This window comes from Doryrhamphus excisus, chromosome 19, assembly GCF_030265055.1.
Source record: "Doryrhamphus excisus isolate RoL2022-K1 chromosome 19, RoL_Dexc_1.0, whole genome shotgun sequence".
In the NCBI taxonomy this organism is placed as follows: domain Eukaryota; kingdom Metazoa; phylum Chordata; class Actinopteri; order Syngnathiformes; family Syngnathidae; genus Doryrhamphus; species Doryrhamphus excisus.
This window is the reverse complement of record NC_080484.1, coordinates 14,232,124-14,250,666: the sequence shown is the minus strand read 5'-3', so window position 1 is coordinate 14,250,666 and position 18,543 is coordinate 14,232,124. Positions and strand designations below refer to the sequence as shown.

Sequence of the window (18,543 nt, the reverse complement as noted above, 5' to 3'; positions counted from 1 at the left end):
TTGTCTGTGCTCTAACTGTGCAAATATTGCATTTACTGTATTAACTTCCAGTCCTAGTTCAGCCCATCGTGGAAAGTCCTGAACTGCTGCAAGCCAGGAACAGCTGTAGATGCCTTCTGATGCTGACATGTTCTTACTAAACTGCCGTAGAAACACATCCATTATGTTCCATTTCCTAGTTGCGTCATGATAAAATCTTAGTGGGAAGACATTGAGTGCTTCACGATGGAGATATTTTGGTACTAATAGTACTGCAATAGCTAAGTTACCAGCTTCTAGCCTGGAACCTTTGTACCAGTGTGTGCAAAGCCAGGTCCATGAAGGTCCACCATCTGTGACCTTGGGCACCATCACCTTTGTTATTGCCCACCCCGGTCTAGACATGTATGTCCCAATACTTTTGCTGCGGCAGTGTGAAACCCAAGACGAATGCACCACACGCGTGACGTCAGGCCCCCCCTGAAGGCACGGTAGCGTATCATGGCTGGCGGTGAAGAATGGCAGTCATAAATTACGCCGGTCTGTGATTGGATTATTCATGACCAAGGATGAGAAACACATTGGTTGTATAACTGCTCTTTTGAAAAGAAGACCTTTTTCACACCGCCCTCCGAGGCAGCCGCGCTCCATTCCAGCGAGCGCCAGCGCTGGGATGGAGACGGGAGAGCGGGCGGCTGTCAGCGCGTGTTGGCATTTGAGCGTGGACACGGTATGCGTTCAGGGGTCCGTGTGTCAGCTCGTGCCTCAGGATGCTTGAAATGGCCTCAGCGGCGTCCACGTCAGCGTTTCTCCACCTCCTCCCACACGCTTCTGGAGCTCACGTCAGCAGTAGAGATTCATCATGAATGGAGACTGCAAAGGAGCTCCTTGTCATGTGCAGTCATCTGTGGGAGAAGATCATTCATGGCCGCCAGATGGTTTGGAAGCACCCTGCAGGACACATACAGTAGGCCTCCGCCAAGGCTCAACAGGGCTTGCTTCTACTCGGCTCCATCTGCTTGACCTGGCTGGTGACAGAAAGTTCTTGGTTGTTGGTATCATGTGGGTCTTGACAAGCAGGAAGTGCACGCTGTCGTTTTTCCTGCCAAGGCCTCCGTCATTCCCAAGCATGGCCCCAGCTTTCCGCCTCCCGCCTGCCTGGATTTGTTGTCATTTGCCCCCAAATGCCCGAGGCTGGCTGCATGGCCTGCGGCGCCATCTTGACGCTCTGTTGGCTCCTGTTTTGGGAATTGAATGGACTTGGCTCAAATTCCAGCAGCAAGACAACCGATGTTGGAATGGCAGGAAGGAGGAAGCTGCTGACTGGGCCAGCATGGATAGTATGAATAGTGCTGTTGAGTTCATAGTACACCATAGTACAGTAGAGTATACTACAGTACACCACCGTACACTAGAGTACACAAGAGTACACTAGAGTACACTACAGTACACCAGAGTACACTACAGCACAGTAGAGTACACCAGAGTACACTAGAGTACAGTAGAGTACACGAGAGTACACTACAGTACACCAGAGTACACTACAGTACACTACAGCACACTAGAGTACACCAGAGGACACTAGAGTACACAAGAGTACACCGCATTACACCAGGGTATGCCATAGTACACCAAAGTACAGTAGAGTACACTAGAGTACACCACAGTACAGTAGAGTACACCATAGTACACTAGAGTACACTACAGTACACTAGAGTACACTACAGTACACTACAGCACACCAGAGTACACTAGAGTACACCGTAGTACACCAGAGTATGCTATAGTACACCAGAGTACAGTAGAGTACACCATAGTACAGTAGAGTACACCATAGTACACTACAGTACACTACAGCACACCAGAGTTCACTAGAGTACACCAGAGTACACCGTAGTACACCAGAGTACACCAGAGTACACTAGAGTACACCAGAGTACACCACAGTACAGTAGAGTACTCCATAGTACACTACAGTACACTACAGTACACTACAGTACACCAGAGTACACTAGAGTGCACCAGAGTACACCGTAGTACACCAGAGTATGCTATAGTACACCAGAGTACACCATAGTACAGTAGAGTACACCAGAGTACACCATAGTATAGTAGAGTACACCATAGTACAGTAGAGTACACCAGAGTACACCATAGTACAGTAGAGTACACCAGAGTACACCATAGTACACCAGAGTACACCATAGTACAGTAGAGTACACCAGAGTACACCATAGTACAGTAGAGTACACCATAGTACAGTAGAGTACACCAGAGTACACCATAGTACACCAGAGGAGCCATATAGAATGAAGAACTGAATAACTTACCTACCTCTGATTGATTGGTTGATTGATTGATTGATTGATTGGTTGATTGGTTGATTGATAGGTTGAGAGCCGTATCTCAGTATTTTTGCCTATAATCCATCCATGCATCCATCCATCCATCCATCCATCCATCCATCCATCCATCCATCCATCATCCATCCATCATCCATCCATCCATCCATCCATCCATCCATCCATCCATCCATCCATCCATCCATCCATCATCCATCCATCATCCATCCATCCATCCAAGGGTGTGGCCCCAGCTGCTCCCAGCCAGCATGTTGTGTTCACGTAGGGGTGACTTGAAGCTAATGGCTCCATCCCGCCAACGTGCTCTTATAGCAGTCGTGTTCCAGCAAATTGAAAGTAGCTTTTTTTTTAAGACTTGATTGATGGGGGCGGCGGTCACGCTCCCAATGCTCAAGCGGAACGCTGATGGATCCCTGGACGCAATCAGCACTCGTCCGGTGCATTGATTGGCGGTCTGGATCACATGGCTCGCAGCCCCGGGGTGGGTCCAGGAGGGGGGTGCGACGTCGCTGGTCGGGTGTACCAACATGATGAAGGGCGTGAGGGACGTGTAGACCACATTTATCACGAGTGACCAAGACACTTAGCTCTTTGTTGGATTGCTTCGATGAGTTGGAGCTTATTAGCTTCCCTGTGGAACCCTTCACTAGGCCTTTTTGCTCTTCCATGGAACCATGGGAGGCTGTTTACTTGGGGGCTGGGGGCATCCATTCCCTTCAGGAATCTGATTTGGAAAAAAATAATAATGAAAGTAGAAATCATCTCTTCCAACTGTTGCTCTCTTTTTACTACTTTAGTACATGCACTGTGCAATAAGCTCTACTTCTTCCGACTCCTTTTCAGACATTTTGCATGGTTGTAAAAGAAATTAGCTAATTATTGGGCCCTCATGAGGGAATGATGACGTCATACCCATGAATCGTTAGCTCTGATTAGCCATAATTTAAAAGAAGCACCCCAATGAGATGACATTACCCGTGCTGTGTGGGTGAGCAAATTAAGCACTCCTTTTTTTTTCTGCCTGTGACGTTACAGCCTGTCCTAGCTTCCCATGAGCTCTCTTGGAAACAAACATTGACTTTCCGAGGAAGACATTTAATCAAATGCTCGGCCAGGATGGGGGAAGCCCTCAGAGCACACATGGAACCCTTCAGCCGCTTGGAGCGCCAGCCCTGCCGTGTTTGAAAAGTGCGGCACAGCGGCTGCTTGGGTGGGTGTGTCCAATTACAGGGCACCTTGCTGGGCCACAGCAGGTGGCTCCTCCCCTTTTATACTCTGCTCCTCATAGTAGTCGTCATGATGTTTCATTCATTTCTTCCTGTCCTTCTGACCTCCAGCTGTGAAGCTGCTACACTTCAATCTCAATAAAACAGGCAGAAGTAAGCCATCCCCATGATTACACATGGCATGATGGATGAGATGAGATTGCGGTTAGCACCTTTTGTTTTGAGGTGGGGAGGGGGTCAACCACGGGCTTTGACCTCGCTCGTCTCGCGTGTCATTCAGGAGGCCAAGCTGCGCGAGCTGCTGGACGTCAGCACGCTGGCTGGCAAGATGGAGAACCGCATGCTGACGGTGGTGAGCGGCACCGACATGGTCAACATCACCTACCTGAACTTCATGGCCTCTCAGGAGGACATCGCCAAGGTACGCACACACGCACTACAACGGGTAAAGCACCACTATGGGATATTTTATTTTTTCACTCAGGTCACCATGGTAACCACAGTGATGCTTTTCCTCCTTATTTCTATGAGCAGCCAGTGCCCTGGTGATCTTTGATCTTTGAGCTTTTACTACGACTAAGGTCCAATCCTTACATATGGTAGCTTTAAAGACACATACAACTACAACTGTAAATCACTATAACTATCAATGTCCTGGCAGGTCCACTAGCATCCCAGAGTGAGCAGCATCTACTATACTCTTCTCCTTAAACCAACCAAATGTTCATCCAATTCTCACATATTGTTGCTTTAAACATGCACTTTGGGAACAGACAATAATTTTATTGTGTGTAAAAGTTTGTACAGTAATGACCCACGGGTTAGCAAGTCAAAGATGTGTCCAGGCTGGTCCACCAGTATGTTGGACTGCAAATGTGAATTACCAGCAATGGAATGTGTTATCCAGGCTGGTCCCTAATCTGGCAATGGCAATAAAGCTCTGTTGCTATGGTAATGGCAAAGACAGAGATGATGTCTCGTATTTCCAAGCTTGGGTAGCAGCCATTTCATTTTCATATCCGTATTATAGTGGCTGCTTGCACTAGCAAATGAAAGAGGTGTCCAGGCTGGTCCAGAGTGCATTAGTAAAAGGTTGCCTTGACAACAACAAGAGTCGTTTACCCTAATTTTTCAGCATAAAGTCGCAATCAAATGATTTTGTTGTCAAGGTGGAATTGTCACATATAGTTGCTTTAACCCACCAAACGTGGTTTATTTCTCACAGGAATGGGCGGAGGAGCTGTTCAGCCTGGCGTCCAACCTCCTGGTGCAGAACATGTCCAGGGAGGCCTGTCTGGACAAAGCGTACGCCCCCCTCCCGCACACACGCTGTCACAGACAAACACGCACGCCGTAAATAACCAGACACGCATTGATCCGACGTGGATGCGGCCATGACCCCCCCATCCATGACCTTTAAAACACATCTTTGACATCAGTCAGCATCACGCCGCGTGCGAAACGAGCGTTAAGCGGCGTTCGATCCCTCGGCGTCCGTTTGGAATGACCTTAAATATAAGAAACTGTTGTTTACCTGTGAGCGCTACCACCTTTCACCCAGCATCCCCTTCCTTCATGGGACAATAAAAATGGCCGCAGCTAGCGTAGCGAGCCTGAATTTATTGTTTTAGTGTTGATGGTCTCATTTCAATACTTTCATTTCTACTGTGTATTCTAGATAAAATAATCAAAAGCAGCCCCATAAGTGGAACACCCCCCCCTCCTACCTACTCCCCCAGCTGCACTTAATGCAGGCCATGACCCCCCTCCCTCACATAAAGCTTGCCCCCTATAAGCGTAAGAGGCCTGACAAAGAGGTGGCGGCCGCTGTAATGGATATTAATAATTAGCCAGCAGACCCTTCATGCTGGGCTCCAGTTGCAGCTATTCATAGCAGCATGTCAGAGGTTAGCCTGCATGCTAACAGTGCTAACAGCCTCGTCTCTATGTATTGTGTGTGTGTTGTTGCCATCAGTCACATGACACAATGTCTCACGCAGTCTTTCCTGTGGTGTGCAGATACACGCGACTCAAGCTGCAGCTCAACCCTGAAGGTCGCATCCCCGTCAAGAAGTAAGTACCCCCCCCCCCCTCCCACCCCCCTCCCTCCCACGGTCTGTTAGCGTTTGAAATAAAAAGTGCACCAGAGGACACTTTGCTGAGTAAGGCTTTAAATGAGCCAAGTCATTCCACAGCTCAAATGAAGACTTTATTTAAGAGCAGCGACTGTGCTCGAGGGGGGGGGGGGGGGGGTTTGTGTCACACCATGTCTGGAAAATGTAGCGTAACAGACTTTCAAAGGCAGCTTCTTTATATGGCTGGGACAATGATGTGGGGTTCATGAGAAAACAAAGATTATGAATCAATAACAGAAGCCATGGTATTGGCGGGTAAAGATGGCGGAGAAAGACCACTTTGGAAATAACCTCTGCTATAGGAAAGACTTCATTTAAAAAAGGAATACATCAGGAGGTTACCCACAGCCACAGCTGTTAATGTCAGTGTTTGTTTGTTTTTTTACCTAATAAGAGATCCCACGTACCCAGCGATAAAGGAACGGAGGTGTTGTTGTTTTAACGTGTCATGGTTTCAGTCCAAACTGAAGGCATGTGTCTGTGCCCCCTTCCCCCCCGCCCCCGCCCCAGCATCTTCCGGATATTCTCGTCTGACAGGAAGCGAGTGGAGACGGCGCTGGAGAACTGTAACCTTCCCTCCGGCAGAGTGAGACTCCTCATTTTCTCCTCTCTTTGCGTGTCCTCCCCATCTCTCCTCCACGCGTCATCCATCAGCAGCCCCCCTCCCTGATGTGTACGCACACGCCTACTTTGCTGCTTTAACCCCCCCCATGTGTAACACCCCCCCACATCCTTTCCCAAAAATGACTGCAGTAGCAGAGATCTCATGGCAGCCAGCGTGCGTGCTTGGGAGGCGTCGCAGACACATCGTAAAAAACAACTAATGAATGGCCTCTTGACACACGCACGCACGTATTTGTATATAGCGAGCACCGCATAATTAGCACAGCAGCAGGAAGAAACGTGTTGCATTATGATGGCCTGCTGGGATTGGCTGTTGTTCCAGCAGCCTCCTAATTACAGCTAAATAGTATGCCTGTTAATCCCTCATGCACACAACACATTCATAACATGGCATAACATAACATAATAACATGACATGACATGGCATAATATAACATAATAACATGACATGACATAATAAAACATAACATGACATGACATAAAATGGCATAATATTACATAACATGATATGACATGACATAATATGACATAATGACATAACATGACATAGTAAAACATAACATGACATGACATAACATGGCATGGCATAATATAACATGACATGACATAATATAACATAACATGACATGACATGGCATAATATAAAATGACATGACATGACATAACATGACATAATAAAACATAACATGACATGACATAACATGGAATAATATAACATGACATGACATAACATCGGATGACATAATATAACATGGCATAATATAACATAACATGACATAATATAACATAACATGACATGACATAATATAACATAACATGGCATAATATAACATAACATAACATAATATAACATAACATGGCATAATATAACATAACATGACATGACATAATATAACATAACATGACATGACATGGCATAATATGACATAATGACATAACATGACATAATAAAACATAACATGACATGACATGACATGGCATAATATAACATAATATAACATGACATGACATGGCATTATATGACATAATGACATAACATGACATAATAAAACATGACATGACATGACATAACATGGCATAATATAACATAACATGACATGACATGGAATAATATAAAATAATGACATGACATGACATAACATGACATAATCAAACATGACATGACATAACATGGCATAATATAACATAACATGACATGACATAACATCGGATGACATAATGTAACATAACATGACATAATATAACATGACATGACATGACATGGCATAATATAACATAACATGACATGACATAACATCGGATGACATAATATAACATGACATAACATGATGACATGGCTGCACGGCGGTGAAGTGGTTAGCACGCAGGCCTCACAGCTATGAGACTCAATTCCACCCTCAGCCATCTCTGTGTGGAATTTGCATGTTCTCCCCATGCATGCGTCGATTTTCTCCGGGTACTCCGGTTTCCTCCCACATTCCAAAAACATGCTAGGTTAATTGGCCACTCCAAATTGTCCATAGGTATGAATGTGAGTGTGAATGGTTGTTTGTCTATATGTGCCCTGTGATTGGCTGGCCACCAGTCCAGGGTGTATAACCCCGCCTCTCGCACCAAGACAGCTGGGATAGGCTCCAGCACCCCCTGCGACCCTCGTGAGGATAAGTGGTAGAAAATAAATTGATGAATGAACATGATGACATGACATAACATAGGATAACATGACATAGGATAACATAACATAGGATAACATAACATAGGATAACATGGCATAACATAGGATAACATAACATAGGATAACATGACAACCTGCTGTAACATTGTATGCATGTTGGAACGTTCACACTAGCACCTTCAGTTGCTTTGAATCCACTTTGGTGTCTTCATTGACGGCCATGTTGTCCTCTCCAGAACGACGCCATCCCGCAAGAGGACTTCACCCCGGAGGTCTACAATCTGTTCCTCAGCAACATCTGTCCCAGGCCCGAGCTGGACCACATCTTCTGTGACGTGTAAGAACTGAAGAAACCACCTCTTTTATTGAGGTGTTTGCAGGAAGTCGTCGCCTTGGCAACCCCTGAAAAGGAGCCATTCCCGGTGCGGGATAAAAGGCCAAGTCTATTTGGAGAAGACCGGGGTGATTCATTGTCCCGCGTGTCCTTTCATGACGTGGGAGATGGAAACAGAAGAAGGAGGAACCGTTTTCCGTTTGTGTCCGTCTGACGTGTTGTTTTGTGTCCTCCTGCTCAGCGGCGCCAAGAGTCGTCCGTATCTGACCGTGGAGCAGATGACCGAGTTCATCAACAACAAGCAGCGGGACCCCCGCCTCAACGAGATCCTCTACCCGCCCCTCAAACCGGAGCAGGTCCAGCTGCTGGTGGACAAGTACGAACCCAGTGCCACGCTGGCCCAGAACGGTTAGTATCACGCCAACGTCGAAAGTATTGGGACGTGTTCCCTGTTGGTGTAAAGGCCGTGTGTCCCGGTACTTGTCCGCATCCTTGGTCCTTAAAGGCATGCACCTCCGACTGCTAAACGTCATGTTCTGTTGGGGGGGGGGGGGGGGGGGGGGGGGTTAGGAGCTGGAATGTGATAAGAGCAGACTAGCACCCCCCCCGCCCACTCCCCCAGCAGCTTCGCAGGTTTAAAAATTGAACATGAGAGGTGATGAGCAGCAATAATTCATGAAGGAGTTAAGCCGGTGAGCTGTGGCGACGTTGGCCGGTCTCCGTGCGGGGCCGGCCTGCGCAGTCGCTCGTGGCAAGGTCAAAGCTTTTCAAAAGAAAAACTGAAAAGGACTTTTATTGCAGCGGGTTAGGGTTGCTCATGCTAGCATTATTCTGAAAACACTCCCATGTCACGCAATGTTATATTGGATGGGACAGGACAGGTGTGTATACATTAGCATACATCTACATTACATCCGTATCTACACAACATACGCTACCTACAATACGCTGCATCACCTGGTTGCATCAGCATAGCTTACTGCTTTTGTACATCATGGTTGTCTTTTTACATCATCTTCATCATCTACATCACCATGATGCTTCTGTTTTTACATCATCATCATCTACATCACCATGATGGTTGAGTTTTTACATCATCTTCATCATCTACATCACCATGATGCTTCTGTTTTTACATCATCACCATCTACATCAACATGATGGTTGTGTTTTTACATCATCATCATCTACATCACCATGATGGTTGTGTTTTTATATCATCTTCATCATCTACATCACCATGATGGTTGTGTTTTTACATCATCATCTGCATCACCATGATGGTTGTTTTTACATCACCATAATGGTTGTGTTTTTACATCATCATCATCATCTACATCACCATGATGGTTGTGTTTTTACATCATCTTCTTCATCTACATCAACATGATGGTTGTGTGTTTACATCATCATCATCTACATCACCATTATGGTTGTGTTTTTACATCATCTTCTTCATCTACATCACCATGATGGTTGTGTTTTTACATCATCATCATCTACATCACCATGATGGTTGTGTTTTTACATCATCTTCATCATCTACATCAACATGATGGTTGTGTTTTTACATCATCATCATCTACATCACCATGATGGTTGTGTTTTTACATCATCTTCATCATCTACATCAACATGATGGTTGTGTTTTTACATCATCATCTACATCACCACAGTGGTTGTTTTTACATCACCATGATGGTTGTGTGTTTACATCATCATCATCATCATAATCTACATCAACATGATGGTTGTTTTTACATCACCATAATGGCTGTTTTTACATCATCATCATCTACGTACATCGCCATGATGGTTGTGTGTTTACATCATCATCAACATCGCCATGATGGTTGTGTGTTTACATCAGCATCAACATCACCATGATGGTTGTGTGTTTACATCATAATCATCTAGTACATCACCATAATGATTGTGTGTTTACATCATCATCATCATCATCTACATCACCATGATGGTTGTGTGTTTACATCATCATCATCTACATCACCATGATGGTTGTGTGTTTACATCATCATCATCTACATCGCCATGATGGTTGTGTGTTTACATCATCATCATCTACATTGCCATGATGATTATGTGTTTACATCATCATCATCATCACCTACATCTCCATGATGATTGTGTGTTTACATCATCATCATCTACATCAGCATGATGGTTGTATGTTTACATCATCATCATCTACATCACAATGATTGTGTGTTTACATCATCATCATCATCATCTACATCACCATAATGGCTGTGTGTTTACATCATCATCATCATCTACATCACCATAATGGCTGTGTGTTTACATCATCATCATCATCATCATCATCTACATCACCATATTGGTTGTTTTTACATCACCATGATGGTTGTGTGTTTTTCTGGGTGTGTCGCTGTTTGCCCAAGTGGAAGCGTGTCCTTCCCCGTCGTGCTGACAGATTTCCCCATGTGAAGTATTTATTTTGCCGCAGGAAGTGCCGCCATCTGTTCTGCGAAAGGGGTCTGCCACATGCTTCCCCCCTCGACCCCCCTCGGTTCTCTTACGCCCACTTTGCCCTCCCTGAAGGACAGTGTACTTTGTAGTGCCCTGCCTTTGCATCACACCTTCACCGATGAGGTGTACGTACATGACCTGCAAGGTCATTTCAAAGCTGGGGAACAGCAGCTTCCTAAAAGCAGCTATTAGAGGATCTTTGACTTGTGTTTTCGCTGAATAACAGAGGAGAACTTCTGTCACAGTTAGAGGATCTTTGAGCAGCATTACTGCAGTGGGGCCCCAGTAGAAGAAAGGATAGTTGGATATTGTCATCATAGACGACTGTAGTTGTGGAGGTATATCCACGCCTGAAGCCTTCAAAGCCTGTTAAGATCATCAGCAGCAAAGCAGACGCCGCCAGCGTGGATGCTGGAGTTCCATCTTCATCATCGCCCAGAGGCTCTTGGACTTTTGTCCTTTCATGGCCCATCATTAAAGGCGTCTATAAACATTATACCTGCTTCATGCTTACGACTATTATCTTTTACAAGCTTCTCGTCTCTTGTGAACATCGGCACCTGTGGATCCTCGTCAGCGGGGGTTGACACCCTTTCTCCTTGTTTGACCTCCCACTCCTTGTGGGAGCATCACAGGGGTGATGCTCCCACCCCCCCCCCATCCGCTAACGAGAGCTGCGATTTCACAGGCAGCAGCCGTAGCGTTAATTAGAGCAGTGACTCCGCAGAGGGCGGCGCCGCATTAATTAGCATAAAGTGGCCAGGGGGACATGCCGCGCCGCACGCACGGCTTTGCATACTTAGCATCACATCAAAACACACACCGGGGTTTTATGCTGCGCTTCTCATTTTTCTGCTGACGATACGGAAGCCTCGTTGTCTGTACGCTGAAGAGATTTTCCACTTGTTAAGGGACACAGCATTAGGTACACCTTAAGTTTGAAAAATAGAGTAACCCTTGGCAGTATTGTGTTTTTGAAATGAATCAATGAATCAATGATTTTTGGTTGAATAGGGCCTCCTGTTGGTGCAACAAAATTGATGGTCGCCAGCCAATCACAGGGCACATATAGACAAACAACCATTCACACTCACATTCATACCTATGGACAATTTGGAGTCGCCAATTAACCTAGCATATTTTTGGAATGTGGGAGGAAACCGGAGTACCCGTAGAAAACCCACGCATGCACGGGGAGAACATGCAAACTCCACACAGAGATGGCCGAGGGTGGAATTGAACCCTGGTCTCCTAGGTCCTAGGTCTCCTTGGTCTGCGCGCTAACCACTAGATGCCCTAGGATGCATGTTGAAGCATAAAAACATGATTGAAGTACATGGAAGTAAATGAACGTGATGGAAGTACATGGCAGTAAATGAACATAATGGAAGTAAATGAATGTGATGGAAGTAAATGAACTCATATCCAAATCCAAGGCAGAATAAGCATTGTCATTGTGAATGTGCTATTCTACATCGACCACTAGGTGTCAGTGTTCAGTGAGATGACTCCGAGGGAACACACTTGCTGTGACGCTACTCGTGCAGGAGTTTTATTTACATTTTATTGTGTACTACAAATATTAGCTTGTTCCAGTGTCAAGTCATTTCAAGTAAGGAAGTACGCTGTCCAGAAAAAAAATGGCTGCTAATGTGTGAGTCTGTGTTATCTTATTTGCTATGTCTGATTATATGTATCTACTATACTTGGAAACACAAGTGTAAAGGCGACTATAGGGGTGCTATTCCATGTCTTGAGGGCTCTAATACTGTTCACTTGCTGTGACGCTGCTCGTGCAGGAGTTTTATTTACATTGTATTGTGTACTACAAATATTTGCTAATTCCAGTGTCAAGTCATTTTAAGTAAGGAAGTACGCTGTCCAGAAAAAAAAACTGGCTGCTAATGTGTGAGTCTGTTTTATCTTATTTGCTGTGTCTGATTATATGTATCTACTATACTTGGAAATACAAGTGTAAAGGCGACTATAGGGGTGCTATTCCATGTCTTGAGGGCTCTAATACTGTTCACTTGCTGTGACACTGCTCGGATTCCAGTGTCAAGTCATTTCAAGTAAGGAAGTAGGCTGTCCAGAAAAAAAAACTGGCTGCTAATGTGTGAGTCTATGTTATCTTATTTACTGTGTCTGATTATATGTATCTACTATACTTTGAAAATACAAGTGTAAAGGTGACTATAGGGGTGCTATTTCATGTCTTGAGGGCTCTAATATTGTTCAAAAGCATATTCTACAATATTCCATTCATTCATGTGGAATCCTACTTCACTCATCATGGTCCGGTCTGGAACCACTTCAGCGTGATAAAAGAGGGGTGGTGGGATACATTGTGGGCGTCATCTCTGTAAAAAGAGACTGTTTGTGTCGACTGGATTGTTGATCCATTATGATGGTTTGGTTTCTTTTCCTTCCCGCTCTGGCAGGTCACATCTCGGTGGAAGGCTTCGCCCGCTACCTGAACGGCGAGGAGAACAGCATCATTCCTCCAGAGAAGCTGGACCAGAGCGAAGACATGACCTTTCCCCTCTCCCATTATTTCATCAACTCATCACACAACACTTACCTCACTGGTGCGTGTGCACACACACACACACACACACACACACAGCCAGTGTCCATTGTGTAAAGATGTGGATGTTACACTTGTACTCCTTCCATTGTATTCTTCTCGGGGGGATTGAATCTTGGATGTAGGTGGATGAAATTCCTCCTTTGATGGGGATTTGAACACCTCCGCCACGGCTCAGCAAAGCGAAGAAATGAGAGATGGGGGATGAAAATATGATTTTTGTTCTTGCTCTGTGACCTTTAGCATATGGAATAAATGACCTTCAAAGTTTGACTTATCCCTCGTGGCTTCACACTTAGCACCAAATAAGTTTGAATAAGTCAAGGGAGGTGGGAGGAAGTGGCGTGCCTTGATGTGGATGTTGTGGTGTCTTGCGGCTAGCCGGCCAACTGGCGGGGAACTCGTCGGTGGAGATGTACAAGCAGGTCCTGCTGTCCGGGTGTCGCTGCATCGAGCTGGACTGCTGGAAGGGGCGCACCACGGAAGAGGAGCCTGTCATCACCCACGGCTTCACCATGACCACGGAGGTCTCCTTCAAGGTAACACAGGCGGGAGGAGATGTTTGTGAGGACCTCTGAGATGCTCTAGAATGGAGAGTCCGGGTTCCGGGGGTGGACTTTAGCATTTTGTCCCTTCTTGTGTCTGCTCAACAAACGAGTAATGAATAATATCTGCATCCATCTGCATCTTTGCGGATGGAAAGCACACAAACTAGCGGGTGGGGAGCAAGGAGACAAAAGGGGGCGGAGCACATGATCCGCTTGAACCGCGTCCCGAAAGGTGAGGGGGGGCGTCTGCATGGATTGAGGGACTAGTAAAAGGAAAAAGAGCAGCCAATGGAGTCTCACCTCCAATACACTCGATGCCTCTTTCCTCACCACGCTTCCTTCCTGCCTTTTCTTCTTCAGGAGGTGATCGAGGCCATCGCCGAGTGTGCCTTCAAGACGTCACCCTTCCCCATCATCTTATCTTTCGAGAACCACGTGGACTCGTAAGCCTTCTTTTCTTTTTTTAGCTCTCCTTGATCAAGAAAACGCTCGTCTTAAAGCAACATTACGTCATGATTCCATCTTCAGCATCCCTGTTGTAGTATTGGTGTACCAGCCAGGACACCAGTTTTTCTCATCTTAATATTGATGCTATTTTGTATTGCAACTACACATTTAAAGCAACAATAAGTAACAATATGAATGCAAAATAAGGGCATCCAAATGGCCTGCTTGCTACACTGGCTTGTAAAAACTAATAGCATCTCTGTCATTGTCATGGCCACCACGTGTCACCTACTTTACTTCTTTGTAGTATTTGGTGGACCAGCCAGGACACCTCATCATGTTGTGTTAGCATCAACGTTAGCACCCAGGTTACAGTTAGAATGCGTAGGGCTGATATATAACCTGCATCACACTAAAATCACTGCCTCTTTAACCCTTAACAACTACACATGTAAAGCAACAATATGTGATGATACTTAGATGCTACACTGCCTTGTAACAAGGAGAAAAGCATTTCTATAGTTGCCATGGAGACCACTTATCACCACCTTTTGTCACCAAATGTGTTTGGTTGACCAGCACTTTTGGTGTCAATGACTAACAGACTGTTTCTTTGAAAACATGATGTAGCTTCATGCAGGCAGCACATTTAGCCACCTTGTGCAGTTTCCTACTGTGGCTTTAATGTCTTTCAGCCAGTGATTCCCTGACCTTCTTTGACTTGACAGACCCAAGCAGCAGGCCAAGATGGCCGAGTACTGCCGCTCAATATTTGGAGACGCTCTGTTGACGGAACCTCTGGAGAAATATCCTGTGAGTCTGCACATGCACACGCACACGCACACGCACACGCACACGCATGATGTCCAAACACTTGAACCCACAATAAGACTCATAATTATATCTTCATTGAAATTCACTGAAATCATGTTTAAAAAATGATATTCACTAAATTCAAATGGAAAAAAATTCAGGGACAAATTCAGCGTTTAAAAAGCCTTGGTAATAAAGAAAAAATGAATCTCCATACGGTCCTTCTAACCTCCAGATGTGTGCAAAAAGTACATCCATCCACCCAACCCATTACCCATCCATCCATCCATCCATCCACCCAACCCATTACCCATCCATCCATCCATCCACCCAACCCATTACCCATCCATCCATCCATCCACCCAACCCATTACCCATCCATCCATCCATCCATCCATCCACCCAACCAATTACCCATCCATCCATCCACCCAACCAATTACCCATCCATCCATCCACCCAACCCATTATCCATCCATCCATCCAACTCATTACCCATCCATCCATCCACCCAACCAATTACCCATACATCCATCCACCCAACCCATTATCCATCCATCCATCCATCCATCCATCCAACTCATTACTCATCCATCCATCCACCCAACCAATTACCCATCCATCCACCCAACCCATTACCCATCCATCCACCCAACCCATTACCCATCCATCCATCCATCCAACCCATTACCCATCCATCCATCCAACCCATTACCCATCCAACCCATTACCCATCCACCCAACCATCCATCCACCCAACCCATTACCCATCCATCCATCCATCCATCCAACCAATTACCCATCCATCAACTCAACCAATTACCATCCATCCATCCATCCACCCAACCCATTACCCAATTACCCATCCACCCAACCATCCATCCACCCAACCCATTACCCATCCATCCTTCCACTCAACCAATTACCCATCCATCAACTCAACCAATTACCATCCATCTATCCACCCAACCCATTACCCATCCATCCATCCAACCCATAACCCATCCACCCAACCAATTACCCATCCATCCACCCAACCCATTACCCATCCACCCAACTCATTACCCATCCATCCACCCAACTCATTACCCATCCATCCATTCACCCAACCCATTACCCATACATCCAACCCATTATCCATCCATCCATCCATTCACCCAACCCATTACCCATACATTCACCCAACCCATTACCCATCAATCAATCCATCCACCCACCCATCCATCCCATCCACCCACTCGCCCGTCCAGCCAGCCTCCCACCCAACCACCAACCCATCCATCCATCCATCCAACCATCCATCCATCCATCTATCCATACACCCATACATCCATCCATCCATCCAACCATACAGCCATACATCCATCCATGCTCACATGCAAACTCCACACAGAGATGCCCAAGCCGAGATTCCAAAGCAGGTCTTTGTGAGCAGAAAGTACAGTTGTGTGCCCATGAAGTAGTACTACATGAAGTAGTACTACATGGGCCTTGAAGCACCAAGCTAGCAGCAAGGTGATATATTTGATGATATAATAAGATGATGAATCGACACGTAGGTCAGGTCATGGGTGAGGTGTCGAGTGCCACGCGTGTTACATGCAGCATCACATGGGACGCTTTGTGTAGCATAAAGTGCGCCGGCGTCCTTCCGTGCGCGTCCCGCCTGGCCTCCCGCTGACCTGATGACATTTCAATGTGTGGCTCGCACCACTCGCTGCTGCTTTCCGTCCAGCCAAGATCACATCTCATCCACCCTGGTTTTCCTTGGCCGCCTTTTGCCAGGCTCCCTCTGTTGCCATGGCAACCGGGCCAACCTAAGCTCATTTTGTCTTCTTTGTAGCCAACCCCCCCCCCCCCCCCCCCTCTTGTGTGTATAGATGCCGGCCCCTCGTGTGATGCAAGTGTGGACTTTGGCTTCACACATACGGCCTAGCGCTTCCCAAGCGGAAACGCGTGTGGCGTTATCTCCCCTCGGCAGACCTCCCACCAGCGGCCGTGTAATTGCGGGGGGGGGGGGGGGGGGGGGGGGCTGTGACGTTGGCGGCCTGTGAGTGAGCATAGCGGAACACCTTGCCCCCACTAACTCCACTTCCATCCAAATAAAGAAGTTATGGCTATGGTATCGCTCATGAGAAGTTCAGGTTATGGTATCGCTGCCAACCTTCTTACTGCGTCACATGACATGACACCATGACACGCAGACGCATAAATATGAGAACATGACAGGGAAAGTCAGTCCGCTTCCCGGGATGTAAACACGTGAAGGACATTGTGACTTTGAAGTGTTTCCGTTTTTGGCTTTTCCACGCTGATCATGTCCTCTCCTTTTATTGCGAGGGAGAAAATGCTGGAGGCACTCGGCAGCAAAGTGGAATTGAACTCAAGCAAGCCATTTGGGGTGTAAATCAATGGGCTGGATGCCATGAATGTGAATCGGAGTGGGGGGCGTCAAATCTAATATTCCACGGCTTCCGAAGAAAGGCAAGAGCGTATGCTTCTTTGTCGTTTGTTTGCCTCGAACGCAGCGTCTCCACACGCTGATGGATGGCTGAAGACCTTGTTTACCGCCGATGAATAATGTCTGCCTCCTGCCGCCATCGTTAATACTTCTAAACACTGAGATAGAAAGGCTGTTTACGATCATAAATAAATGAATAGACATGTCGGCCTGCTCTATGTTCAACTCTCAAACTGCTTGGAATTTCCCTCCTCATTTTGCCTTTCGCAGCGTTCCTTCCCTCCATCGGGCTTCACCTTTCACACTTCCACGGATGTTGTAGTCTTTTTATTAGAGTATAAGAACGCTGTTACAGGCCCAGCCTGGCCCTTTAAGAAGAATTGCAGTCCTAATTTTACCAGAATAAAGTCTGAATATTCCCAGGAAAAACACTTGATTGTTGAAATATTAAACAAAAAAAATATGTTTCTTTCTAAAATCATCATTATGTGAGACGGACAAAAAAGAGGTTTACTAGGTTGGAAAAAGTCCAAATACTAAGAAAATAAAGTCACAACACTACAAGACAATGTAAATATTGACATCTTTGGAAAAAAACCAATAGAAATTGTAAAAGGCTATAAAAAGACTATAAAAAGGCTATAAAAGCATGTAGTTTACACAAATAATCTGCTTTTTTACCTATGCTGTGTTAGGCTGCTTTTTCCTCACAAAGTCCACATACCGTAAGGATGGATGGATGGATGGATGGATGGATGGATGGGTGGATGGATGGGTGGATGGATGGAAATGTATTGATGGATGGATGGATGGATGGATGGATGGATGGATGGATGGATGG

General features: G+C 45.9%; 1 protein-coding gene across 3 annotated transcripts in view; it reads left to right on the top strand.

The window, feature by feature from the left end:
- LOC131107633 (1-phosphatidylinositol 4,5-bisphosphate phosphodiesterase beta-1) overlaps positions 1–18,543 on the top strand; it is a 90,336-nt gene that overhangs the window by 52,408 nt on the left and 19,385 nt on the right. For all 3 annotated transcript variants that reach the window (XR_009120289.1, XM_058057844.1, XM_058057843.1), the window contains exons 4-13: positions 3,849–3,989; positions 4,794–4,873; positions 5,588–5,641; positions 6,214–6,289; positions 8,239–8,339; positions 8,578–8,744; positions 13,289–13,435; positions 13,816–13,973; positions 14,343–14,425; positions 15,158–15,242. Coding sequence is in view for 2 of the 3 variants with exons in the window: in XM_058057843.1 (XP_057913826.1) it covers positions 3,849–3,989; positions 4,794–4,873; positions 5,588–5,641; positions 6,214–6,289; positions 8,239–8,339; positions 8,578–8,744; positions 13,289–13,435; positions 13,816–13,973; positions 14,343–14,425; positions 15,158–15,242 (1,092 nt within the window). In the remaining variant the exon portion in view is untranslated. The remainder of the gene's footprint in view (positions 1–3,848; positions 3,990–4,793; positions 4,874–5,587; positions 5,642–6,213; positions 6,290–8,238; positions 8,340–8,577; positions 8,745–13,288; positions 13,436–13,815; positions 13,974–14,342; positions 14,426–15,157; positions 15,243–18,543) is intronic.